The 27835-nt window shown below is 40.0% G+C and overlaps 1 protein-coding gene and 1 pseudogene across 4 annotated transcripts in view; one reads left to right on the top strand and one right to left on the bottom strand.

The window, feature by feature from the left end:
* Positions 1 to 27300, top strand: part of RALBP1 (ralA binding protein 1) — a 64482-nt gene extending 37182 nt beyond the window's left edge. For all 4 annotated transcript variants that reach the window (XM_017963862.3, XM_035270564.3, XM_017963863.3 and 1 more), the window contains exons 2-10: positions 3755 to 4053; positions 7502 to 7960; positions 12866 to 13215; positions 15225 to 15386; positions 16365 to 16496; positions 20857 to 20964; positions 23115 to 23236; positions 23484 to 23607; positions 25357 to 27300. In XM_017963862.3, the coding sequence (XP_017819351.1) occupies positions 3810 to 4053; positions 7502 to 7960; positions 12866 to 13215; positions 15225 to 15386; positions 16365 to 16496; positions 20857 to 20964; positions 23115 to 23236; positions 23484 to 23607; positions 25357 to 25623 (1968 nt within the window). In that variant the 5' untranslated portion in view covers positions 3755 to 3809 and the 3' untranslated portion in view covers positions 25624 to 27300. The remainder of the gene's footprint in view (positions 1 to 3754; positions 4054 to 7501; positions 7961 to 12865; positions 13216 to 15224; positions 15387 to 16364; positions 16497 to 20856; positions 20965 to 23114; positions 23237 to 23483; positions 23608 to 25356) is intronic.
* Positions 8780 to 8921, bottom strand: LOC118147112 (U2 spliceosomal RNA; annotated as a pseudogene).
* Positions 27301 to 27835: the final 535 nt, after the last annotated feature.

Raw genomic sequence — 27835 nt, 5'->3', positions numbered from 1 at the left:
TGCTCCTGTCCCACAAGTTATGGTTTAGCTTCCATGGACTTGAGCTCAGTTTCTTATCTCTGTTGTGTAGCTCTAGGTCCCTTAAACTCTCCACTCTTAGGTTGTCTAAACTTCAGTTAATGGGGAAAGAGAATGCACTTTAAAAAACGGTAGTCAAAGCTGGGCATGGTGGTTCATGCCTGTAATCCCAGCTACCCAAGGTCACCTGAAGTCAGGAGTTTAAGAACAGCCTGACCAGTATGGTGAAAGCTGAGGTCAGGAGTTCGAGAACAGCCTGACCAATATGGTGAAACCCCATCTTTGCAAGAAAGGTAGCTGGATGTGTTGTGGGGGGGCCTGTAATCCCAGCTACTCAGGAGGCTGAGGCAGGAGAATCGCTTGAACCTGGGAGGTGGAAGTTGTAGTTAGCCGAGATCATGCCATTGCATTCCAACCTGGGCAGCAAGGGTGAAACTCCATCTCAAGGAAACAAACAAGGAAACAAAATAAACTAAGAATTGCCAAAAGTCAGGGCCCATTAAGAAAAACAGAATTATAGTGATGCTTATTGATCCTTCAATGAAACATTTTGTTTTTAATGTTCTTTTCCTGATTATATAAGCAGTAATGTATATTGGGTAGAAAATGTATACAATGCAGAAAAATAAAAAAATTAGATCACTTATAATCTTATAATTCAGAGATAATTATTAATCTGTTATTTTATGCATATATTTATATATTTAAATTGATATGCTATAAATAAAATTACTTTTTTCCTCACACCGTTAAATACTGTCAAAAACATGGTTTTTAATACTGCGTAATTTTTACAGGATCAAAGCCTGCTTTTTTTTTTTTTTGAGATAGGGTCTCACTCTGTCACCCAGGTTGGAGTGCAGTGGTATGATTTCAGCTCACTTTAACCTCCATCTTCTGAACTCAAGTGATCCTCCCACTTCAGCCTCCCAAATAGCTGGGACTGCAGGCATGTACCACCGTACCCAGCTAATTTTTTGTTTTTGTTTTTGTTTTTTTTTGAGACGGAGTTTCGCTCTTGTTACCCAGGCTGGAGTGCAATGGCGCGATCTCGGCTCACTGCAACCTCCGCCTCCTGGGTTCAGGCAATTCTTCTGCCTCAGCCTCCTGAGTAGCTGGGAATACGGCACGCGCCACCATGCCCAGTTAATTTTTTGTATTTTTGTAGAGACAGGGTTTCACCATGTTGACCACGATGGTCTTGATCTCTTGACCTCGTGATCCACCCGCCTCGGCCTCCCAAGTGCTGGGATTTCAGGCATGAGCCACCGCGCCCGGCCTGTTTTGTTTTTTAAGAAACAAGGTTTCATTGTGTTGCTCAGGCTGGTGTCAGACTCCTAGGCTCGAGTGATCCACCCACCTTGGCCTCTAGGAGTGTTGAGATTACAGGCATGAGCCACCACACCAGGCCCCTTTTATCTTTTTTAAGTGATAATATATAGACATGCCAAGGTTCAAACTATATAGAAAGGATACAATGGAAAGAATAAAGCCTACCCTTTTAACGCTTCCAAGAGTTAACAGTAATTGTTTCTTATATATTTTCAGAAACTTTGTGTGTGACTTTATAGCTTATTATTTTGATAAACAATAATGTAATCAATATTCTATTGATAGCATTTTAGATTATTTTATTTTTGTTTTTACAATATGTCAGTGAATTTTTTTTGCATTCTTGTGAAGGTATATCTGAAGGATAATTTCCTAAAAGAATTCCTGGATCAAAGATAATTGGAGTCTCACTCTGCCATCCATGTAGGAGTGCAGTGGTGCAATCTTGGCTCTCTGAAACCTCTGCCTCCCGGGTTCATGTGATTCTCTTGCCTCAGTCTCCTGAGTAGCTGGGATTATAGGTGTGCACCACCACACCTGCCTAATTTTTGTATTTTTAGTAGAGATGGTGTTTCACCATGTTGGCCAGGCTGGTCTCAAACTCATGACCTCAAGTGATCCACCAGCCTCGGCCTCCCAAAGTGCTGGGATTATTTAGTGCTGGGACTAATATATTTACAATTTTGATAGCTATGATAAGATTGCTTTTCAGAAAGGATCGTGTTATACTTCTACCATTAGTAGGTGTTCTCATGAGTCCTGTTTCCTCTATCCTTACCATCACACTGGATTTTTTTTTTTTTTTTTTTTTACTCTATTGCAATGTCTTTATTGCACTACTGGAGCAAGTTGGCTAGACTATCCCCTCTTAAGGAAGGTATAAAACAAAAAGACCATTAAGTATTTCATCTTTCCCCCTACTCTCCCTCACAATTGCACAGCAGTGTCTGAACACATCTGGTGACAAGAACAATTTGCAAAGTCAAAATGTGCCATTTTGTTCTTTGCCACTTTCATATTAGAAAAGTGATAGCTCATTGTTTAAAAAATTATCATTGGATTTGAACATTGTTTCCACTCATTTTTTAGCCACTTTTCTGTGAGCTCCCTGTTCACATCCTTTGTCTGGGTCTCATAATTTGTTGCTATTTTCATTAATTTGTTAATAACTCTGCTTTTTAAAGAAATTAGCTCTCTCAATTTGCAACTTTTTCCCCCCACATTTGCTTGTCTTTTGACTTTGTTCATGGTCAGATTTGTCACTTATGGCTTGTGCTTTTTTTAAACTGTAAAGTTAACCTTTAAAGTGAGTGCAAAGAGAGGCCAGGCGTGGTGGCTCACACCTTATAATCCCAGCACTTTGGGAGGCCGAGGCTGGTGGATCACTTGAGGTCATGAGTTTGAGACCAGCCTGGCCAACATGGTGAAACACCATCTCTACTAAAAATACAAAAATTAGGCAGGTGTGGTGGTGCACACCTATAATCCCAGCTACTCAGGAGACTGAGGCAAGAGAATCACATGAACCCGGGAGGCAGAGGTTTCAGAGAGCCAAGATTGCACCACTGCACTCCTACATGGATGGCAGAGTGAGACTCCATCTCAAAAAAAATTTAAAAAGTTAAGTGATCGCAGAGAGGAAAAAGTGATTCTGACAGTATTTCAAAAGCATATCATAATGACATTAAAGAGGAATAAGAACTAATCCAAGTAACTTTTAAACGCAGTACTTTGACTATGTACTTACCATCTAACGAAGGGAACACATGCAGACAGATTTTGAATTCCTCTTATTTGTAGCATCTGTTGTAGTAAAACTATTTTGTATGTATTTTAGGATTGATTAAATGAGGGTTCCTTTGTTTCTTTCAGCATAACTGCAGTACAAAATATAATAGTTACTATCAGCACATGAGCTGTATGTATAAATTACATCGATGGTAGAATGATAGTTGTCTGTAATTATATGAATCATTAAATGTATCATTTTAGCTATGATAAAATTTAATTACAACTGTTCATGTGTAGTTATGAAGTCATCTTTGTGACTTTATAGTTGTTTAGTCATAAAGCAAAATAACAAAATTTTATGTTGGGTAGTAGCTAAAATGAAGCACTTGAAAATGATGAGTTCTTTTTCAAAGGAATTCCATATTCTGCTTTGAGAAGTCTACCTCTGACTTTCATTTGATTTATTTTTTGAATACTTGACGATCCCAGTGCTTTTAAACCTGAGAACTGAAATGTGTGATGCGTGTATCTCAAGATAATAAATTGAAAGAGTATTTTTAAAAGGGATTTGTGGAAAAAATGTTATTGATTTGTAAATGCTGTGTTGTATATTTGAGGTGTTTTTGTTCCTTGGTGTTAGGTGACTCTGCTGATGTTTTTTCTCTTGCTGCAGGTGTAATGGATAGGTAACAGAGAAGACCTCGTTCCTTCCCAGTCAGGACATCAGCATGACAGAGTGCTTCCTGCCCCCAACCAGCAGCCCCAGTGAACACCGCAGGGTGGAGCATGGCAGTGGGCTTACCCGGACCCCCAGCTCTGAAGAGATCAGCCCTACTAAGTTTCCTGGATTGTACCGCACTGGCGAGCCCTCACCTCCTCATGACATCCTCCACGAGCCTCCTGATATAGTGTCCGATGATGAGAAAGACCATGGGAAGAAAAAAGGAAAATTTAAGAAAAAGGAAAAGAGGAGTAAGTACCATTTTTTCCTATTCTTTAGACATTTTTATTTTATTTTATTATTATTTTTTGAGACAGAGTCTTGCTTTGTTGCCCAGGTTGGGGTGCAATGGTGCCATCTCAGCTCACTGCAACCTTCACCTCCCAGTTCAAGCGATTATCATGTCTTAGCCTCCTGAGTAGCCAGGACTACAGGTGTGCACCACCACACCCAGCGAATTTTTGTATTTTCAGTAGAGACAGGGTTTTGCCACGTTGGCCAAGCTGGTCTTGAACTCCTGACCTCAAGTTATCCACTCGTCTCAGCCTCCCAAAGTGTTGGGATTACAGGTATGAGCCACCATGCCTGGCCTAGATATATTTTAAATAAACTTCCACTCTAATTACATGTACCAACTGTCTTCTGGAAACATGGCAAGACAGACTCTTGTTTGATTTTTCTGTTCTTTATTTTTCAGGGTCTCAATTTTTGTATATTAGAGTTGTATTTTGGGGTCTTACTCTCACAAATAAAAATACTGAGTTTCCAGAAATGGCAAGGTTTTCTAGTGGATATTTCCTGAAGTAATAATTCAAAATAATGTCTAGAAAGTAGATACTGAGGTGGGCACAGTGGCTTATGTCTATAATCCCAGCACTTTGGGAGGCTGAGATGGGAGGATTGCTTGAAGTCAGAAGTTTGAGAGCATGAGAAACAAAGCAACACCCCTCTCTATAAAAAAGTTAAACAATTAGCTGAGCATGGTGGTGTGTGCCTGTAGTCACAGCTACTTAGGAGGCTAGGAGATTGAGGCTGCAGTGAGCTATGATTGTACCACTGTAGTCCAGCCTGGGTGACAGAGTGAGACCCTGTCACTCCCCTCTCAAAAAAAGGTAGATACTGGAAACATCTTAAAGCATTTTACTTTTCTTGGGTAGGTAATGTCACCTATTTGGGGTATACTTTATTGGAACCTTCAATAAAGTAGTTACTCATTTATCTTAAGCAACTCCATGATCCATTTAATTTGAGGTCTTGTTCAGTAAGAAGGATGAATCATTTAAGTGTTATCTTTTTAGTATGTTAAAAGCAAATGAAGTGAGTTATTATAAGTTAAGTATTCCTTATTTTGGACTTCATGATACTTTAAATTGATTTCTTTTGAAGGCTTGCACAGAGTGTACAAATTATATACAACTCGATGAGTGGATATGACTACAAGGATCTGGAAATAGAGCATTATCAATTTTCTTTTGCTGCCTCTTTAAAGGGAATCACCCACCCCTCCCATAAGTAAACTTCTTTCATTGTTGATTGATGCTGACTGACTTTAAACTTATGTATACTTCTATTTGTGTCTAGTTTCTTTTGCCCGATATTAGACTGAATCTTGCTCAGGCTGGAGTGCAGTGGTACGATCTCAGCTCACTGCAGCCTCTGCCTCCCAGGTTCAAGTGGTTCTTCTGCCTCAGCCTCCCAAGTAGCTGGGATTTCAGGCACACACCACCATGCCTGGCTAATTTTTGTATTTTTAGTAGAGACAGGGTTTCACCTTGTTGTCCAGGCTGGTCTTGAGCTCCTGACCTCAGGTGATCTGCCCACCTCAGCCTCCCAAAGTCGTGGGATTACAGGTGTGAGCCACCCTCCCTGGCCAGTTTAACAGAGTTTAATTGAGCAAAGAATGTTTAGGGAATCCAGTAGCCCCCAAACCAGAATCGGCTTAGAGCAACTCTGGGACTGCCACATGGTCACATAGTATTTATGAACAGAAATGTAAAGTGACATACAGAAAACATAAGTGAGATACAGAAACACCTGAATTGGTTATGGGCATTTGCCTTATTTGAGCAGTTTGAACAGTTGCCCCCTCGATGATTGGCTGAAACTCTGTGAATGGTACAAGAGTAGATTACAGTTTGTTTATACATCCAGTTAGGTTACAGTTCACTGTATATGGAGAAACCTTTAGGCCAAACTTAAAATATGTAAGGAAGCAGCTTTAACTTCATTTAACATGTTTGTTAGATTCATTCATGTTATTCCATGTGGCAGTAATTTGTTCATCTTTGCACTAGATACTCTTTCATTGCTTTATATGCTAGAGTTCATTAATCTATTCTGTTGTTGCTTGTTTGGGTGGTTTTCAGTTTTTGACTATTAGGAGTAGTGCTTCTGTGGTGTACATATTTTTGTATTTCTGTTATGTGTATGCCTGGGAGTGGAATTGTTCATTTATAGGCCATGTATATTTCAGCTTCGGTAGATCCCTGTAAAACAATCTTCCAGAGTGGTTGTACAAGTTTACCTTCTCACCAGCAATGTATGAACATTCCACTTGCTAAAGCATCATGGTATTTTGTTCCTAAGATTCTTGCCCTGGTTGGTGTGGAGTACATGGTATTATAGTTAGAGGGTAACTTAGGAAATAGCTGTTATCTTTTATATAATAGCTTGCAAGGTAGCTAAGGAAAAGATATAGGAGAGTTACAGATATTTTAAAACAACAAAACCAAACTATGACAATTCTGACATGGTTGGTAAAGCAATTGGGCACATTTGTCAGTGTGTGAAAACCAGAACTTTCTGATGCAGGGAAGTGCACCCAGTGGATTTGACCACCATCTAAAGATGGAATTTCCCAGTTTAATCCTCTACTCAAATGATGCTGCAGTTCCTGCTGCAGTCTCCATAAAGAACTTAGCAGCTGGTGACAGGAGAGTGAAGTGTGATAGGGGAATAACTGAAGCACATTAACAGTAGTGCAGTTTATCATGCTTTGAGATTGCCTAAAGTTATAGGCACTACTTAGTTGGAAAAGTTAGGCTGGTTAAAGTGAACACAGGTTGAGTATCCCTAATCTGAAAATCCAAAATGCTAAAAATCTGAAACTTTGTGAGCACTGGCATAATGCTTGGAGGAAATGCTCATTGGAGCATTAGGAATTTCAAATCTTTGGAATAGGGTGGAATAGGGATGCTAAACTGGTATAATGCAAATATCCAGAGTTTGAAACACTTCTGGCCTCAAGTATTTCAGATAAAGGATACTCAACCTGTAGTATGTTAGAGGATATGATTCACATGATGAAAGGATGCTCACTCTATTTTAGAGAAGAATTCATTCCATTAGCCCTCTATGTAGAGCCTTTCAGGTGTATCTCTTATATTTGGTTTGCCTGAATTTCACTTATACACATATATAATGTATAAAACCTGTTTCCCCTTCTAATACTGTAAGGATGATAACTGCTGTTTATTTGTCGCCCTCTTGTGGTCAAGAGATGTCACTGCAACATCTCTTTTTAACTGAGGGGAAACCCATTTCTTTGCTTGGAGTGCCCAGAAGGAATTGGCCAAGAAGTGAAAAACTAGATAGCTGGTGCCAGGTGGCACCGTTTTTTTGGTTCTGTTTTTCGAAAGCATATGGACAGTTTGACATTAAACAAACATATAACTTATACTGTCTTCATTCCTTTGGCAGCTGAAGGCTATGCAGCCTTTCAGGAAGATAGCTCTGGAGATGAGGCAGAAAGTCCTTCTAAAATGAAGAGGTCCAAGGGAATCCATGTTTTCAAGAAGCCCAGCTTCTCTAAAAAGAAGGAGAAGGATTTTAAAATAAAAGAGAAACCCAAAGAAGAAAAGCATAAAGAAGAAAAGCACAAAGAAGAAAAACATAAAGAGAAGAAGTCTAAAGACTTAACAGCAGCTGATGTTGTTAAACAGTGGAAGGAAAAGAAGAAAAAGAAAAAGCCAATTCAGGAGCCAGAGGTGCCTCAGATTGATGTTCCAAATCTCAAACCCATTTTTGGAATTCCTTTGGCTGATGCAGTAGAGAGGACCATGATGTATGATGGCATTCGGCTGCCAGCTGTTTTCCGTGAATGTATAGATTACGTAGAGAAGTATGGCATGAAGTGCGAAGGCATCTACAGAGTATCAGGTACTGGGAATGTGCACTTCACTTGGTGATTTTTAATAATTAACTTCACTTTCATTTTTCAAAGGAAGAAAAAAATGTTGTGAGGAAAATTTGGCCTGGATCCTAAGCCTTATTCATTTCCTTGATCCTTCCAATTGCACGAAAATCCACCCTTCTCCCCAGCCTTTCTTTAGTGTTTGAGCAGTTTGGTTTTTTATGATATTCCATTTCGTTAGGAGGATTTCATGTGAGTTGTTCAGAGGTTGCAGCAATCAGGACTAAAACAAAGTGAGGTGTACTGTTAGCATTGCTTAACAGGACTGCATTCAGACCCTACTTTTTTTTTCTTTTGTTTGTTTTTTGAGACAGAGTCTCGCTCTGTTGCCCAGCTGGAGTGCAGTGGCGCAATCTTTGCTCACTGCAGCCTCCGCCTCCCAAGTTCAAGCAATTCTCCTGCCCCCCAAGTTCAAGCAATTCTCCTGCCTCAGCCTCCTGAGTACTGGGATTACAGATGCCTGCCACCATGCCCAGCTGAGTTTTGAATTTTTAGTAGAGATGGGGTTTCACCATGTTGGCCAGGCTGGTCTCAAACTCCTGATCTCAGGTGATCTGCCTTCCTTGGCCTCATAAAGTGCTGGAATTACTCATAATCAGCCACTATGCCTGGATGCCTGCTTTTGTTTTTTTCTTTCCTCTCTAAGCAGAGGCTCAGTGGTATGAGGGTCTTTAGCAAGAGAAGGAAGGTTAACTGTGTGAAGGAAGCTTCTTGGCCAAGAAACCCATTTATGGATATTTCTTTAGCTAAGAGGCATGAAATGGTCTTTGTTTTTGTTTTTGTTTTCTTGGTGCATGGTTCTTGGAGATATCATAATACCTGGTCAATATGTGGAGTGGTCCAAGCAAGCTTCTGTTCCATCTCCCTGCTCCAGAAATCCTAGAACAGATACTATACTTGACTTTAGCCAAAAGACCAAGAAGTAGTAAATGTTTAGCCCCATATGTGAATGCTTTGGTCAGCTACATGCAGCTGTTACATACATTAGCAAAATTGATTTTCTATTAATCTTTATCCCATATGTATACAAATTAAATTTTTTTATACTCGGCAAGAATATGTTTTGATTGGGTATCTAAATCAAGCAATATGTATATTATTTAAAAGTAAAAAGACTTATTTCTTAGAAAGCAGTATGATGTTTATACTGGGATAGGATGAAAGCCCTGACCTGTAGCAGCATCTGTGTTCCAAATTATTAAATTCCCATTATTCAGTTTCTTGGTACATTATCAATTTCTGTTTAGAGATTTATTTTATAAAATTAATTGTTGGCCCAAGCAGGAGAGTCACTTGAGCCCAGGAGTTAGTTTGAGGCTGCAGTGAGCCATGATCGTACTACTGCATTCCAGCCAAGGCAAGAGTCAGACCTTGTCTCAAAAATAATAATACTTGTTGGTCACGTGTATTTTCATGAGGTGTTGTTAAGTCATATATAGAATATATGGAGAGATTAGACTTAGTTTTTTCATTTAATTGGCTCATACACAGTTTGAGAAGGTAGATTTGATACTTTTGTTGAGAAAGAGCAGATAGGTTTGATAATTGGGAAAACTGTTACATAATCCACTAGATTACATGCCATTATTAAGAGTATTTTGGCTAAAATGTTACTGTTTTATAGAACATGAAATAAATTAGGCATTGAATTTAAGTTTATAACTCCTTAGTATTCAATAAATATATTTAAACAAATATTTGATTTTTTTTTTTTTGAGACAGAGTCTTGCTCTGCCGCCAGGCGCCAGGCTGGAGTGCAGTGGTGCAATCTCGGCTCACTGCAACCTCCGCTTCCCGGGTTCAGGCAATTCTCCTGCCTCAGCCTCCTGAGTAGCTGGGACCACAGGTGCGTGCCACCACACCCAGCTAATTTTTGTATTTTTTTTTTAGTAGAGACAGGGTTTCACCATGGTCTCGATCTCTTGACCTCGTGATCTGCCTGCCTCAGCCTCCCAAAGTGCTGGGATTACAAGCATGAGCCACTGCGCCTGGCCCAAATATTTAATTTTTAAGAATAATTTACTGAATTGATTTTTTAACATTTAAACATTAATAACACAAGCTGCCTCTCTCACATGGTCTTAGTAGCCATAAAGTAATTTTGTTTTAGGTAAAAGTTTCTCTGAAAATTTTCTGCAGCTTTGTTCAAAGGATTCTTTTTGTCTCTGGCCTACTTTAAAGTCTGCATTTTTTTAGGAAATTCATAGTCATAGAACTCCTCTTCTCTGTATGTAAAAGCATTCAGACTGAGCTGCTGTCCATCATTGCAATAGCTAGGGGCTGAGCTCCTGCTCCGATGAGTTTTCCATTTATTCTCTAACCTGTGGCAGTTTGCTGTAGTCAGCCTGGCTTGTACTACTCTTCCGGCCAGTGCTAATAATAATACTGCTTTTTGCTGGAGATGTTAGTTCTCACTTAATTCATTTTAAGACCTTTTGCTGGACGTTTTAGTTCTTGATTATCCAATTTTAAACTAATATGAAAGACAATTCAAGTGATTTTACCAATTTTAAGCTAATATGAAAGACAATTCAAGTGATTTTATACATTTCAATTTATTCATCTACATTTTCTTGTATCTTTTGCACTGAAGTGTACCTGTATGCACTTTCTCTCTTTCTGTGGAATGCTTTATTTGGAGTGTCCAATTTTTAAAAGGAAAACATTTTGATAACAGTTTCAGAGTAAGGCAAACCAAACACACATTCCGATTGACTACTTGTACAATTTGTTGGGTAGGTACTATAAGGGGAAGAATTAAATATACATGAGGAAGAGAATAAATCTTTGCCAAGGATTTCGGTTAAAGTTATCACGGTTTACTCATATTATCATAAAAGTAAGAAAATGGGAATTATTTTTGACTTTGCTGTCACAAAATAAAGATTATCTAAAAATAAATTAATAGTGTTATTTTGTATTTTGTTATTTTATTTTGTCAATACTAAATTAGATTTATCATAATGCCACTAAAAGGTTTTCACGAAGGATAAGGAATCCCAAAGTCCAGATGTAAGCACCGTATTCACTGTCAAGTGCTGTTCAGCTTAGATAGCATTTACCGGTAGAAACCGTCAGCCTTAATATGTAGCTTGTTTCAAATAATTGGATGAAAGTGTTAAGTATTAAAAACAACAAAAAACGACTTTGTGTTCTTCTGAGCAATCACTATCACTAAATTACGGCACTTAATGCAGATTGTACTGAAGACTTCAAATCTTATACAATGTTTGAAAATTATTTGCTTGTGTGTTAGAGTTTCCTTTTGTTCAATAAGCAAAACAATTTGATTTTAGAACCCCAAACGTTATTTTTTTGTCCCAGCTCTGTTCAGATTAAAGGTATACTTAAAAAATCCAAACTTTGAAATAGAAATTAGATGTGGATTGTTTAATGGAGAATAATCTTCAAAGAGTTTGTTTGGGTAGCTAACTCACCTTTTGCAGTTACAGTACAATATTTACACATGTACAGTATTTACACATAAAAAGTCATTTACCCACAACTTTTTGGAACATACTTATGTACACCAAGTTGCATTTTTTGTCAGTCTTGTGACTTGTTGGAAAAAGCAGTTGGCTGCCTGTGTAAAGCAAGACTTACACTTGGATTGTAGTGTGTCTGACTTTTACCTTTTTTTTTTTTTGAGACAAGAGTCTTGCTCTGTTGCCCAGGCTGGAGTACAATGGCATGATCTCGGCTCACTGCAACCTCTGCCTCCCGGGTTCAAATGATTCTCCTGCCTTAGCTAGATTACAGGCGCCTGCCACCATGCCCAGCTAATTTTTGTATTTTTAGTAGAGACGAGGTTTCACCATGTTGGCCAGGCTGGTCTTGAGCTCCTGACCTTGTGATCCGCCTGCCTTGGCCTCCCAAAGTGCTGGGATTACAGGTGTCAGCCACCGCGCCAGGCCACACCTAATCACTTTTACATTAAAAAAAAATTCATGAATTGATGGGCATATTTGCGTAATGTATCCATGGTTGCTTTGACTTTTGTTCTGAATGTTGAGTTTTTCAATTCTTATTTAACTTTTGGTTAAATTCACTTTTGAAGTGTAGTTTTTTGGGTTTCCTTTTTTAGATGGAGTCTCGCTCTGTCACCAGGCTGCAGTACAATGGCATGATCTTGGCTGACTGCAGCCTCTGCCTCCCAGGTTCAAGTGATTCTCCTGCCTCAGCCTCCCAAGTAGCTGGACTATAGGCATGTGCCACCATGCCTGGCTAATTTTTATATTTTCAGTAGAGACAAGGGTTTCACCATGTTGGCTAGGCTCATGTTGGACTCCTGACTTCAAATGATCTGCCTGCCTTGGCCTCCCAAAGTGCTGGGATTACAGGTGTGAGCTACCACACCCAGCCTATTGTTAATTAATTTTTTTATTTTTTGAGACAGTGTCTTACTCTGTCCCCCAGGCTGGAATACAGTGGCACAACTATGGCTCATTGTAGCCTCAACCTCCCAGGCTCAAGTGGTCCTCCCAACTCAGCCTCCCACAGAACTGGGACCACAGGTACATGCCACCATGTCCAGCTAATTTTTGTATTTTTTGTAGAGACAGGTTTTCACCATGTTGCCCAGCTTGTCTTGAGCTCCTGGGCTCAAGTGATTCGCCTGCCTCAGCCTCTCAAAGAGCTGGGGTTTTTGGGTGTGAACCACTGCGCCTGGCCAAGTGTTGTCTTACACGTTGGTGTTTACAGAGGAATTGTATGACCTTTGTGCAGATAAATATTTCATAGGAAGAGGTTTGTTATTGTTCAGGTTGCTGTTCTCAGATCCCTAGCAAGGGTGTGTGAAATGGTGAAGAAAGCTTGTGTGTTTTATTTTATTTTCTCAGTATCTTCTCTCTTCTGAATTTGAATGTTTTAAGGAATTAAATCAAAGGTGGATGAGCTAAAAGCAGCCTATGACCGAGAGGAGTCTACAAACTTGGAAGAATATGAGCCTAACACTGTAGCCAGTTTGCTGAAGCAGTATTTGCGAGACCTTCCAGAGAATTTGCTTACCAAAGAGCTTATGCCCAGATTTGAAGAGGCTTGTGGGAGAACCACGGAGACTGAGAAAGTGCAGGAATTCCAGCGTTTACTCAAAGAACTGCCAGAATGTAACTATCTTCTGATTTCTTGGCTCATTGTGCACATGGACCATGTCATCGCAAAGGAACTGGAAACAAAAATGAACATACAGAACATTTCCATAGTGCTCAGCCCAACTGTGCAGGTACATGGTCTTCTCTACACACATCCCCTCTAGTACTGACACTGGGGAATCGGAGTACATTTTCTATTGCTGAGTCACATGTAAAGCAGTGAACTTGAGAAGATAGGTAATGGATTAGCTTGAATACAGGTCTTTTTCTTTCATAATGTGGACAGTGTCAAGGTATAAGATAATGAACATACTTGCCCTTTAGCTTGTAATGATGTAATGTGAATATGGTATAGTCTTTGATGGGGGTTTATAAATAAGGCCTGATGACAGGGATTGTTTGTTATTGGAGCAGGAGCCCATGGCATCTACAGTTAGAGAGTTCATGTGTAGAATTTTAGAGATGCCAGTTATTTCATCAAATAGCATTATTACTTAATTATATCACAAACACGCATCAAACTCAAGCACAAAAGGACCTAAAATTAATTTGTTTGGTCAAATATTTAGCCTGAGGATTTCATTCATAAGGATGGATCCTAGAGGGACATGTTACAGGCTCTGAATCTGAGAAGGTACTTCAGGAAATTGGGTAATATGTTAATTGGTATCTTTTTACAACATACACGTTGACCTTTCTTTGTTGCTGCTCAATTGGTGCTGTCATAGAGTATATGTTTTCCTTTAATTAGAGTTAATGATGTTTTGCTCAGGCCAATAAAAGGGAGATGATAGGTTATATTTATTATCTTAAGCCCTCTTTTTGGCCAGTATTCTAAGTCACCATAAATGACTGTTGCTGTTATGAGAGTGTGTTTTTATTTACTAAAGAGTCTTTCAGTGAGGCACAGTGGCTCACACCTGTAATGCCAGCACTTTAGAAAGCCATGGCAGGAGGATAGTTAGAGGCCAGGAGTTCAGCTAGGCAACATAGCAAAAAAAAAATAAAAAATTAGCTGGGTGTGGTAGCATGTACATGTAGTCTCAGTTACTTTGGAGGCTGAGGTAGAAGGCTTGCTTGAGCCCATTAGTGAGCTATGATCATGCCACTGTACTCCAGTCTGGGTGACAGAGCAAGAATCTATCTCTAAAAAATAAAGATTCTTTTGTTATTCATTGATTACACTTTGAAAGCAAAAGTTTCTCAGATTTTAGTTTGGTCATATTAGGATTTCAGGATCTGGTAAATATTACATTGATACTTAATATTACTGTAATATAGATGATCGTATCATAGGAGAGCCAAGTGTGTTGTAAGAGTTAAGTTTTAGGTAGGAAATAATTTCTTATATTAGCTTTTCAGTCATCCTAATGCTCTGATCTTCTAGCATATGAACATCCATACGTAAATTGAGCTTTCAACCTCAATCCAGCTTTACTACTGTAGTTCTCTGGCTTCCCTCACAGTCCTCATTCAGCCCATTGTATCTGTAAAAGATCTCAAAGTAAGTTGAAAATAAAGAACATAAGATGTTTTAGCCGGGCACCGTGGCTCACGCCTATAATTGCAGCACTTTGGGAGGTTGAGGTGGGTGGATGATTTGAGGTCAGGAGTTTGAGACCACCCTGGCCAACATGGTGAAACCCTGTTTTTACTAAAAATACAAGAAAATCAGCTGGGCATAGTGGCACACACCTGTAATCCCAGCTTACCAGTAAGGGAGGCTCAGGCAGGAAAATCGTTTGAACCAGTGAGGTGGAGGTTGCAGTGAGCTGAGATTGTGCCACTGTACTTCAGCCTGGGTTACAGAGCTCCATCTTAAAAAATAAAAAAGAACATAAGATGTTTTAATCAGTTAATATTGTTGTGATAGAAAAAATAAACAAATGGATGGACATCAGCTTCTCTATCCTTTTCTTGGCATTTTTTCCCTTCAGTTCCTTCTGGTGCTTGAATATATGATTAACTCATATTTTACCATTTTCTTCTTAAATTGGCCATTAACTAGCAAAGACTGTGTTGTCAGTATTGGGTAGATTTTTCTTTACATGCCCAGGATTAAAAGATTCATGATGTGATAGACACAAATAAGTGAAATATAATAATTTAAATAGTTTTCTTGTAAATCTTTTTTTCTTAGATCAGCAATCGAGTCCTATATGTGTTTTTCACACATGTGCAAGAACTCTTTGGAAATGTGATACTAAAGCAAGTGACAAAACCTCTGCGATGGTCTAACATGGCCACGATGCCCACGCTGCCAGAGACCCAGGCGGGCATCAAGGAGGAGATCAGGAGACAGGTGTGTGCACCCACTTGCCCTATAGCCTGCCTCTGCATTGGTCATTGTGGAGTCCAGTGGCGATGGGCTCTTGTTTCCTGAGCACTTTATGTGTGTCTGGGGCTGTTTGGCACACTGAAGTCAGAAATTCCCATCCAGTACTATTTCGTGCCAAATAAGTTGGAATACCGTGGTGGAAAGAGCATGGTTTTGGAATCAAAAAACCTGGCTTTATATTCTTGCTTTTCTCTTAGTTAACTGATTTTAGGTGAATTCTTAACCACCTTAAGTGTTGGTATTCCCGTTTTAAAATGGACCCTTTTATAGGATTGATGTAAAGATTACCACAAATGAAATAATACATCAAACATGCCAGACAAATTGTAAATAGTCTAAAAATGTTTGCTTTTTCTGGCCAAGGTTGCTGTCATCGCCTGTGTTTTATAGGTAAGAATATTAAAATTCAGGGAAGTTACGTATCTTACCCTATGTAACATGATTACTAATTATAGACCCAAGATTTGAGCCCAAATCCTGGGCTTGTTTACTATGCTATTTTGATGGAAGAAACAATGCCGTGTGTGTGTGTGTGTGTGTGTGAGAAAATTAAGAAATTCAAGACTAAATAAATTTAATTACATTAATGATTATTTATTTCCATGAACTTTATCAAACCCCTGCTTGCTTTTCTTCCCTTGTACCTGCCCTGAACTCCCAATTGTTATTAGTTAGTGATGATGACATTGGGGATGGGGGGTGTGGATTAAGTATTATTGAACCGATAGACATTAGTGAATGAGTGCCTAATTCATAGGCAAAACAAATAATGATTATTTCTCAATCATATCTTCAAAAAAATAATTAGTGCCATTATTTTACTCTAATGAAATAAGGAATAATTGAAAAATAGTTGATTGTACATCTTTAGAATTTGCACTTGTTGTTACTTTAAGATATGAGGATATGAAATGCAACTTAGTGTGTGGCATTGCTTTCTAGGAGTTTCTTTTGAATTGTTTACATCGAGATCTGCAGGGTGGGATAAAGGATTTATCTAAAGAAGAAAGGTTATGGGAAGTACAAAGAATTTTGACAGCCCTCAAAAGAAAACTGAGAGAAGCTAAAAGACAGGTGAGTTATTATTTTGATACATAATGTTTATAATAGAACATATTGGAGTCTTTTATGTACTGTTGCTTTTATTTTTTCTTTTGATGTTGACCAGGCTCGTCTCAAACTCTTGGCCTAAAGTAATCCTCCCATCTCGGCCTCCCAAAGTGGTGGGATTACAGGCATGAGACATCATGTCCGGCCCAAGTTCTTTCTTTTAAGAATATAATATATAATGTCACTTGAAGTGAACTACTCTGATGGGAAATTTATTCACTAAAATGTTTCTAGTCCTGTATTATTGATATTGCAGCCTGGTGTCAGTGACATATTTTAATGAAATCTAGAAAGTTTTCTTGTTTTATTTTTTGGGAACGGGATTTCTCACTCTGTCACCCAGGCTGGAGTGCAGTGGCACAATCATGGCTCACTGTAGCCTCAACCTCCTGGGCTCAAGGGATCCTCCCACCTCAGCCTCCTGAGTAGCTGGGACTACAGGTGTACGCCACCATGCTCAGTTAATTTTTTATTGTTTGTAGAAATGTTGTCCAGGCTGGTCTCAAACTTCTGAACTCAAGCAGTCCTCCCACCTCCCAAAGTGCTGGGATTATAAGCGTAAGCCACCATGCCTGGCCTAGAAAGTTTTGTTTTAATTAAAAATGATTTTACTAAAAAATTGTCATTTCCTGCCTTGTTATACCTGTAAACAGGGCTTTCTACAGCTGAGAAGCAGACTGGATGGTGAGACACCTTCAGGGACTGCTAGGGAATTTGAGGCATTTAGAATCAGCCCTTTGGAAATGTAGTGATGAGGGTCGCCTGGAAGGCCCTGAAGATTAGGGGAGATTCTATTTATATAATAAGAAGAAGAGTGGTGTGCAATACCTGATGAGTTTAGGGCATGCCAGTCAGACTTTTGAGTTCCCTCTTGTTTAGTGTGTTGCTTGGTTCTGGGACTGCGAGTGTACCAGTCACATCAACGGTAAAATCCCGGATCTCTGGATCACTTTAAAATCCACATTGCAGATCAACTGTGCAGCATCTAAACAGCACAGCTAAGGAACATTAGTTAGCACTTGCCAGAATTGGGGAACATGATAATAAGTCTCTGTTGTGGTTGTGTTAAAAAGACAAAGGTAACCTGAGTACTTCTGTTTCTTTGAGGTCAGAGATTTGTATTCATGTGAAGGATAGCTTTGTCAGACGAGTGCATTCATGGGACTCTTACATGTGCATTCCAGGATAGGTAATCTAGCAGAAGCTCTCTGTATATTTTTCTTTCTTCTTTTCTTTTGCTCACTAGGTTATTTATCTCTTGCTTCCTTTACTTGTTTTTGTTGTTGTTATTGCTGCTGTTAAAATTTTTTCCTTCATATCTCAGCCTAGAATCAGATATTAGAGACAGACCACTCAGACTTCATGAGCAAATTGTAACTGTTCATCGTATGGGCATTGCAAGGCCGCCTTTAAATGAAGAGTGTCTTGACTGACCTAGGACAGGGCTGATGGGAGGCTTGGCTTTTGTTTCTCTTGCTTCTATATCTTGCTTGAATAAAGGAATCATGATATAGCAGCCAGAGCCAATATGAGAAGGGATGGATTAACTTTGCTTTACCAATTTTCTTGCTGCTATGTTTTCACACCAGCTCGTTAATTCACAAAAGGCTCAAAAGATTCTACAAAAGCCTAATGTATTTTTATATATTAGCAATGCACAGTTGGTTATTGAAACTGAAAAAAAAAAGAGACCTAAATAAATGGAGAGATAAATCATGCATGTGGAACAGAAGATTCAATATTGTTAAGATGTTAGCTTTTCCCAAATTTCAACTTTGAGGAATATATCACTTTTAAAGACAGAAGTAATATAATTTACCATATTAACAGACTAAAAAGAAGAAAAACCCACATCCTATCAGTAGATGCAGAAAAAGGTTGGTAGAATTCAATACTTATTCATGATAAAACTCCCAGCAAATAACTTTCTCAGCCCAATAAAGAACATTTACAAAGAATCTACAATTATTATACTTAATGGTGAAAGACTAACTGCTTACTCTAAGATTGGTGAACACTGCAGGGATTTCTGCTGTTACCACCACTATTCAGCATTGTACTAGACATTCTAGCCAGCGCAATAAAGCAAGAAAAAAAGCACACATATTGGCGAGAAGTAAGTTTTTATTCTTGGATAACATGATTATGTATATATAAAATCCTAAAGAATCTACAACTAAAGAACTAATCAGTGAGTTTAGGAAGTTTGTAGGATACACGACCAGATTTACAAATGTCTGATGTGTTTCTATGTATTAGCAATGCACAATTGGATATTGAACTTAAAAAAATTAAAAGGAGACCTAAATAAATGGAGAGAGAAATCATGCATGTGGAACAGAAGGATCAGTATTGTTAAGATGTTAGGTTTTCCCAAATTGATCCGTGGGTCCAATCACAGTCAAAATCCAAACAGATGGTATTGTGAAAATGAATAAGCTCTTCTAAAATTTATGTGGAAATACAGATGACCAAAAAAAACCCAACAGGTTTTTTTGTTTTTGTTTTTTGAGACAGAGTTTCACTATTATTGCCCAGGCTGGAGTGCAGTGGTGTGATCTCAGCTCACCACAACCTCCGCCTCTTGGGTTCAAGCAATTCTCCTGCCTCAGCCTCCAAGTAGTTGGGATTACAGGCATGCGCCACCATGCCTGGCTAATTTTGTAATTTTAGTAGGGACAGGGTTTCTCCATGTTGGTCAGGCTGGTCTCAAACTCCTGACCTGAGGTGATTTGCCTGCCTTGGCCTCCCAAATTGCTGGGATTACAGGTGTGAGGTCAACAGTTTTGAAGAAGAACATAGCCAGAAGTTTGGAGGACTCATACATTTCAAGACCTACTAAAAAGCTGCAGGAATGAAGACAGTAGGTATTAGATACAGATACACATACAGAATAGAAAGTTCAGGAGTCGACCTACACATATATAGGCAATTACTTTTTAATGAAGATGCTAAAATCAGTGGGGAACGGATTTTTTTTTCAACAAAATAGCACTGGAACACATGCAAAGAAAAAAAAATCTTGACTCTGTCCATATAACATATGCAAAAAATAACTTGAGCTTCCAGAGGAAAAAGCAGGAAAATATCTTATTGATCTTGGCTTAGTAATTTCCTAAATAGGACACAAAATCTATAAACTATAAAAGAAAAATTTGATAAATTGAATTTTATAAAAAATTTAAAAATATGCTCTTTAAAAGATATTAAGAAAATAAATATCGAAGACAGAAGTTGTGATAAAATATTTGCAAAAGCTTGTATGTGATAAAGGACTTGAATTTTTTTAAAAAAAGTTTACTGTTTAATAAGAAAACCAATTTTAAAAGGCAAAAATTTAAACAAATACTTTACCAAAGATTATATATAGATGGCAAATAAGCACATGCAAAGACTCTCATCATCATTAGTCAGTAAGGAAATACATATTAAAAGCACTCTGAGGTAACAGTATACATCAGCTAGAATAGGTTGCTCTTGGTGATGCAAAATGGTGCAGCCATTTTGGAAAACAGTTGGCAGTTTCTTATAAAGTTAAACATACAGTTACTTACCATAGCACCCATCCTTCCCACTCCTAGGTATTTATCTAAGAGAAATATTTGACCTCTCAAAGTATGTGCGAAATATTCCTAACAGTTCTAGTTATAATAGCTTACAACTAGAAGGAACTCCAATGTCCATCAGTTGGTGAATGGATAAATAAATTGGGGTACATTGATTGTGTGGAATATTGCTCAGCAACTACTGATACTGATACAGACAACCAAATAGATGAATCTTAAAAGCATTGTGCTAAGTGAAAGAAGCTAGATAATCACACTATTTACTGATTGATTCAGTTATGAAACTCAGGGAAAGGAAAAACTACAATGGAGAGCAGGACAGTAGTTGCTAAGTTGTCAGTGGATGGGGAGGAGCACAAGGGCACTTTGTGTGGCGATGGAAATGTTCTAGAGCATGATGGTGGTGGTGGTGGTTACTTGACTGTATGTTTGTGAACACTCAATTCTGTGCTCTAGATTTACATTCCTGACTACACCCTTCCTAAGTATCACAATAGGTAATTTCTGTGGAAGAGTACCAAAAAATGGCGAGTACATTAACCAGAATTGAATGTTTTCACAGTGCAGCCACAGACTAAGATATCTCCATGTTATATTCCAAGCCCAGTTACCAAATACCCATTCATCTAGATGGTTCATGATATTATTTCAATTCTAGGAAATAAGAAGGAATCGTCTAGATTTGTGGTGGTGTGACTTTGTTGAATATGTGTTGCATATAGGCTGACCAGTTCTTTTTTATTTGTCTTACTTGGCAGGAGTGTGAAACCAAGATTGCACAAGAGATAGCCAGTCTTTCAAAAGAGGATGTTTCCAAAGAAGAGATGAATGAAAATGAAGAAGTTATAAATATTCTTCTTGCTCAGGTAACCTAAAATCTTTTTCTCTATTTTGCAAGACTCTTAGTGGTCATTTAAAAATAATAACTTGAGAAGCTCTACTACAGATGTGAATCTTTTAACCAAAATTGTAACATGATTTTGAGGGCCTGTGTCTGTTTTATTTGGCCCTCCTTTAATTTTGTGTTTGTTAAAATGTTCAGTTAATGATGAAAGAAACTACCTTATTATACAGTAATGACTCCTAAGGGCAATGGACTCCTTACTTGTTTTAGGTGCTTAATCTAATTTTGTCCACACATAGGTCTCAGTTATAGGTCTTTTCCCTAATTTACAGATTAGGGGTACTTGTTCCATATAATGAGATCAGACTTTTAAAAATATTTTTAAAACTGTTGTTCCTGACCTTACAAAGTCTGGGATTCTTGAAATGTAAAATACAGATTTCATCTAATAGTTGTTGCTAATAACACCTTTTAGATATTTTGATTTCATTCTTTGCAAGTGAAAGTCAATTGTTGGAGGCAAATTGTCTTATTAGTCCTTTATTGATTTAACAGATACCTCTTTCATGCCTACTGTATTCCAGCCATAGAGCTGAAGATGAGCTCATTTCTTTCTGAATTTCTCAAGTCAGCCTTACTTTGTTCTGGAAATTGCCAGAGTTTAATCAGAAAGGAATTAAGTTCTAGGCTCTGACAACATTGTGTCTAGGCTTCCAGAAACTCATGAAAATGGTTTACCTAAAGCCTAATTAATAGGTAGGCTTCTCTGTCACTTCTGAAACATGCGTTGTTTTGCCTAGCAGGAACACATAACTGTTTTCCCCTGAGGAGAGGATGAAGTCCCAGATTATGTCTTTGTTTCAGGGTTTTTCAACCTGGTATTGGTTGGAATGTTAGCTTTAGAATCTTAGCTTTAGAATTAGCTTTAGAATGTTAGCTTTGGAATGTTACTGAGAATGGAATGCGGAGGTACAAGAAAGACATCTGTGTGTTCAAAAACATTTGAGCAATACTGTTGTCTCTCATTTACGGGAGAGAGGTTCACAGTGCTGTTGGTGGTTGTGGGTAGTTCATTTTGGCATGTGACTGTGGTAAGTACTTACCCTCTCAGTACCTGCTTGTTTGGAAGGAACGTCTGCACCCAGCTCCTCATCCCCACAGCTACCTTCTGTTACTCCCTGTTTTGTCTGTCTTGTTCTTTTCTCTAGGTTGGAGGGGCTTTCTAGATCTTAGGCAGATAGGGGTTTCCCCCCCCATTCTTTTAATAAAACTGGTGATCTTATCAGTCTTGGAAGTGGATATTCTGGTAAAGCAGAATATTGAATATTGACTTAAATTTAAATACCTCTGGGCCAGGCATGGTGGTCATATCTGTAATCTTAGCACTTTGGGAGGCTGAGGTAGGCGGATCACTTGAGGTCAGGAGTTTGAGACCAGCCTGGCCAACATGGTGAAACCCTGTCTCTAGTAAAACTGTAAAAATTAGCCAAGCGTGGTGGCAGGTGCCTGTAATCCCAGCTACTCAGCATCTGAGGCAGGAGAATCACTTGAACCCAGGAGGTGGAGGTTGCAGTGAGTGTACCACTGCACTCCAGTCTGGGTAACAGAGTGAGACTGTTTCGAAAAACAAATAAACAGTGAAAAAAAAAACCTCTAAGACTTTAAAGAGGATGGTGGCTTATGGAAAGGAGAAAAAGTTTCTATGATCTTTCCTTTACTCTGATCTACCCTAAAGGTAACACTGACATCAGCCAGACATCTCTTAGATCCTCCTTTTCGTAGTGACTCTATCAAATGTCACTACATACACCTTCTTTCCTAAGAGATGGGGAGGAATTAAGAGTGGGAAACTAAAGCCAATTTTGTCCCTCAAGCCTTGGCTTCTTCCCGTCTGTGGGCTTCACGGGGCTTTTGCAGTAGGAGGATGTGAGGTTCCTTTGTGGCATTTTGTTATTGAGAAAAATCTAGTCGTTTCCCCCAAAATAACTTTACTTTTTCTCAAAGAAGCCTTTTCTTGACCCTAATGAAATAGGATGTTTTTGGTTGTGAAGTACATAACTCATGTTCAGCACTCAATGGGGCTCAAGAATTCAGGGCAACATGGGAGACCCCAAACAAGTGACATTTCCTGGAGTAAAACTCAGAGGTGTTCACCAGTGATCATTATTTCAGGAGAATGAGATCCTGACTGAACAGGAGGAGCTCCTGGCCATGGAGCAGTTTCTGCGCCGGCAGATTGCCTCAGAAAAAGAAGAGATTGAACGCCTCAGAGCTGAGATTGCCGAAATTCAGAGGTAAAGGAAAGCCAAGAGTTTTGAGGCTTCTGAGAATGTTTCTTTAAATATAAACATAATTGTTTTATCTCTCAGACTTTCCTACAAAAGTATTAGGCATGTGAAATTAATCATCTTTAAGTTTCCTATTTATCAGGTCTTAAGAATGGTTTTAATTCGAGGAGATTCATGAAAATAGGGTAAATATAAAAGGAGGTCACAGACAAGCACGCCCAGTGAAGTCTTCCTTTGTCTCTCACCTTTGCAGTCGCCAGCAGCACGGCCGCAGCGAGACTGAGGAGTACTCCTCTGAGAGTGAGAGTGAGAGTGAGGATGAAGAGGAACTGCAGATCATTCTGGAAGATTTACAGAGACAGAACGAAGAGCTGGAAGTGAGTTTTGGGGGCAAGTAGCCAAAAAAGCGTACGAACTTTTAGAAAGTTGTAGAGGCCACATATTTACCCTCAGAATTGTCCTTCTTTTTCTTGATTGCCAGTTGGGAGGCTGAGGAATTTAAGGGACGCCTCACAGAGTGTCTGTGGGAACATGAGCTAAGTTCCGGCTAAGCAGATGGTACCTGTGTATCTTCCTCAGGCTATGAAGTGGCATTCCATGACTTTAATATGATATCTAGACCTTTCTCCTGAAGTAAAGGCAAGCCTCACTTTACTGTGTCAGCTTGAGCAGCTTTGAATGACCTAGTCTCTGTTCCCAGAGAAGGTGAACAGCAAAATCAGTGCTAGTGACAGAAGGGACAGTCTCTCAAGTCTCTCTGTGGGTTTCTCAGAGTTTCTCTTGGCCTTAGCCTGAGAGGCAGCAGGTGAGAGGGAATCGCAGCGATAAAGGTCTAGATCACAATTTCCCTTCTTACCCCAAATAAAATATCGACGTAAGGATTGAGTGAGAGAAGACATCCTCTTCATAGAAAGGAGTCTAAGGACAGAGGGACAGCTCTGTGTCCCTCATTTGGGTTCGCTTAGTGTCTGCTGTGAACCAGATCTACACCCTGCATAGAAAAGCAAAATTCCACACACAGCCACCCTGCACAGGAATCCTCTCTGCTGAGCCTGTGATCAGGGCTCAGAGTCAGCCACAAAGGCTCAAGGCAGAGACCCTTGCTGCAGCAGGAATGTGCTGTGGGAGGAAGCCCTGCAGGTGCTGAGACCGGGGTTGCTGGAGCTCCTGTTCAGAAAGGCCTCACCTTGGTACCTGCTGTTCCTTTCTTAACATTTTAAGATCGTAGTAGTAGGAAAACAGAATCCAGAAGTATTGTACTGGGGGCGTAGGCTGAACTGTTGTAAAAAAGAAAATAACATAGTGGTTTAAACAAGGTGGCGTCTCGTGTGGCAGGCAGTCCAGCCCATCATCCTTCACACAAGTTTTTTTCCAGCAGTCCAACATGGCTGCTCTGTCTTACCACTCTTAGCAGGACTAAGTCAGCAGGGAAGGGATCAAGGCATGCCCAGTGACCAAGGGCAGGGTGCACGCATGGCGCTCTGTGCTTGTGCTTACGTCCTCTTTGCAGAGTCTAGTCCATGCCACACTAAGCAAGGGAGGCTGGCACCCGTCACAGAGTGGAGGCCACAGCAGGAAAGGCTGCTGCTGTTCCATAGTACCTAAACTTTGCCTAGTGTGTCCAGATGATTTAGAAGTGATAGTAATTTTCTGTAGTTTGATTTGAGTAGGACATTTCAGAATTAAAGTAATGCCATTCACAAAAGACAAAGGAGATTCACCTTTGAAACAAATTTAGTCTTTTATCTGATCTCTAACTCTCCTCTCTAATTGCTAGTAAAATTACTTTTATTTTCTCCTTAAAGGCTGTTCAGAGATCACTTCCAAATTATATATAGGTTGTCTATTTTAAACACTAGGATACTGAATTATTAAAATAATGGTTTTCTGCTGGCACATGGATGCGTTTCTCTCCTGTAACCAGGAGCAGGGTTTCCAGCCTTACATTCTGAAGAGTCATGTGGCTTACTGTGCATTCCCATTGTGTTTGTCTTCTGTTTCACAACCCACTGACTTTAACAAAACGAGATTGCTCTGTAGGATGCCCTTGCTAACTGCGGTCTGCTCCTGAGAAATCGTCCTCTGACTTCCTGAAGTGATAACTGCCCTTTCTGTCATTCCCAAAGATAAAGAACAATCATTTGAATCAAGCAATTCATGAGGAGCGTGAGGCCATCATCGAGCTGCGAGTGCAGCTCCGGCTGCTCCAGATGCAGCGAGCCAAGGCCGACCAGCAAGCTCAGGAGGACGAGGAGTCTGAGTGGCGCGGGGTTGCTGTACAGCCGCCCAGAGACGGCGTCCTTGAGCCGAAAGCAGCTAAAGAGCAGCCAAAGGCAGGCAAGGAGCCGGCGAAGCCATCGCCCAGCAGGGACAGGAAAGAGACGTCCATCTGAGCAGCTTGCGCGGCCGTCCGGAGTCCACGAGACTGAAAGGACCTGTGCATCTTACTGTAACCCGGGGGCCAGGCTGGCTCTCTCGCTGTACATTCTGTAAAGGTGTCTTCTTCTCTTCTCAGACTCTTCCTCTGTTACATGTCTGACTCCTTTGCGTCAGGCTCAGGTTCTGTGGGAGGATGAAGCAGTGGACGCATTGTGGGCTTTAGGGACAGATGAGTTTTCCAGATAGTGTCAGCTTATTTGAAGATTAATTTTCTTTGTTAACTTAAAATAACTATTTTAACCCTTGAGTGGCTTCTTTTTAAACCAAAAATTGTCTTTCTTTGCTTTTTTATCACAGCAGAATCAGGATCTCTTTTTCATTCAAGGGGGGAACCACACCAGGTCAGCGCTGTGCCTGCTGTGGCTGCCACGAGCCGCGCCCTCCGGGATCTCTGGTACCGTCACTCTTGCTTGTGCCTTCCACACCTTCTCGGTGCAGATCCCTATGGGGGAGCTGCCTCACATTCTCTGACTGGCCAGAGTGGCACCTGGTGGGTATTCCCTGGCCCACCCTCCTAACTCCTTCTGCAGTTCTAAACCACAGTCCATAAGCCCGAGTCACCAGGATGGCCTCTTTGGCCATAGACAGGGGCTGCCTGTGGAGCCTGCCCACCTGCCCCTGGCAGCGCAGGCCTGCGGAGAGGAGGCCGCCTGTTCCCGCCGGTTCCTCACTGCGGGGACCAATAAAGGCCTTCTCACGGGGTTGGTCAAAGGTAAGGTAGTCACCTTGGCCGGGTGCATCCACAGAGGATGTTGCTCAAACCAGAAGTCTTTTAAATGACTGACCTTCCTTAAAAACAGAATGACTCCGATTGCTTGCTTGGGCTAGAATGTACATGTCTCCTTGCCTGAATAAGCCATATATATTCTTTTAAACAAAAGTTTGAAATGATCCCTATCGTCTTGGTGAACCTACTGGTGGACTCCCAATTGACAAGATTGAGCAATAGAAAAAAATTCCTTTCCTTTGAATGATAGCTGTGATTCACTCCGCCCCATTTTCTTGTTTCTGGTCCATCTGATGAGACGAATGCTCTGATGCTCTGAGGCTTCTGGGAGGCCGGGCTCTGGAGGCAACGTGCTGCAGTCACACTATGTCAGAGTGAACAGCACCGTGACAGGCCAGGCTCGTGGCTCGGAAGACAAACCCCACAGACATTCAAGGGGATGAAAACAAACCCCACACGAGGGCTCTCTCCTCCTCCTCCTGGGTAGTATTTATTTTCAGCACCTATTTGATGCAGTTTTTAATCCTCTACTTATTGCACTGTTGTGACTCGTTGGCCATTATTTGATTTTTGTACGGAAAAAAAGCTTTGTTATAGAAATCAGCATACTATTTTTTTAAATCTGGAGAGAAGATATTCTGGTGACTGAAAGTATGGTTGGGTGTCATATATAAATGTGCAGATGCCTTCTTGCTGTCCTGTCGGTCTCAGTACATTCACTTTATAGCTGCTGGCAATATCGAAGGTTCCTTTTTTGTTTGTGTAAACTCTAATTTCTATCAAGGTGTCATGGATTTTTTAAATTAGTATTTCATTACAAATGTCTCACATTGGTTAACTAATTTTTGCCAGGACCATTATTGATCAAGCAAATAAATTCAACAGCCATTTGGGAAAAAGAAAAGCTTCGAGTTTTTTGTACACATTCTTCCTGTGAAGAGATTGAGCACCCTGTGGCTGCCGAGGAGTTGGTTGAGGCACTTCTTCAAGGCTAAAGGAGAACATAGTGTTTTGTTTTCAGCTCACTTTGTATCCCTCACCTCTGCAGGTGTGGGGAGCACGCCAGGCCCCTGGCATGCATGCTAGCAGCAGCCTGCCACCCTTCCACAAGCCGTTGCTGCTGGGAGGGAGCCCGTGTTTGCAAAACCCAGTGGACTGGGTTGGGTCTGCAGTCAGCCGCTCCTGGCTCTAGTGGGAACTGCACACAAGTCCACTGGCCTGGCTTGGCCCCAGGCATTGCAATTTACAGACATTTGCATTTCACGCGGTAAATGAGGACTCAGCACAGCCAATCATAATTAGCATGTCTAGGATAGACTGGTCTAGAATAAAAATGAAGTTTCCATTGCTTTTTTTGCTTTAAAAATTCCACAATTAAAGTATCTGTCATTGAAAGCTCAGAGAACAGCTGACTTCTCTGTTTTGTATAGTTAGATCTA

This window comes from Callithrix jacchus, chromosome 13 (assembly GCF_049354715.1).
Source record: "Callithrix jacchus isolate 240 chromosome 13, calJac240_pri, whole genome shotgun sequence".
In the NCBI taxonomy this organism is placed as follows: domain Eukaryota; kingdom Metazoa; phylum Chordata; class Mammalia; order Primates; family Cebidae; genus Callithrix; species Callithrix jacchus.
Note: the sequence above shows the minus strand (reverse complement) of the source record. Positions and strands in the feature narration are given on the sequence as shown.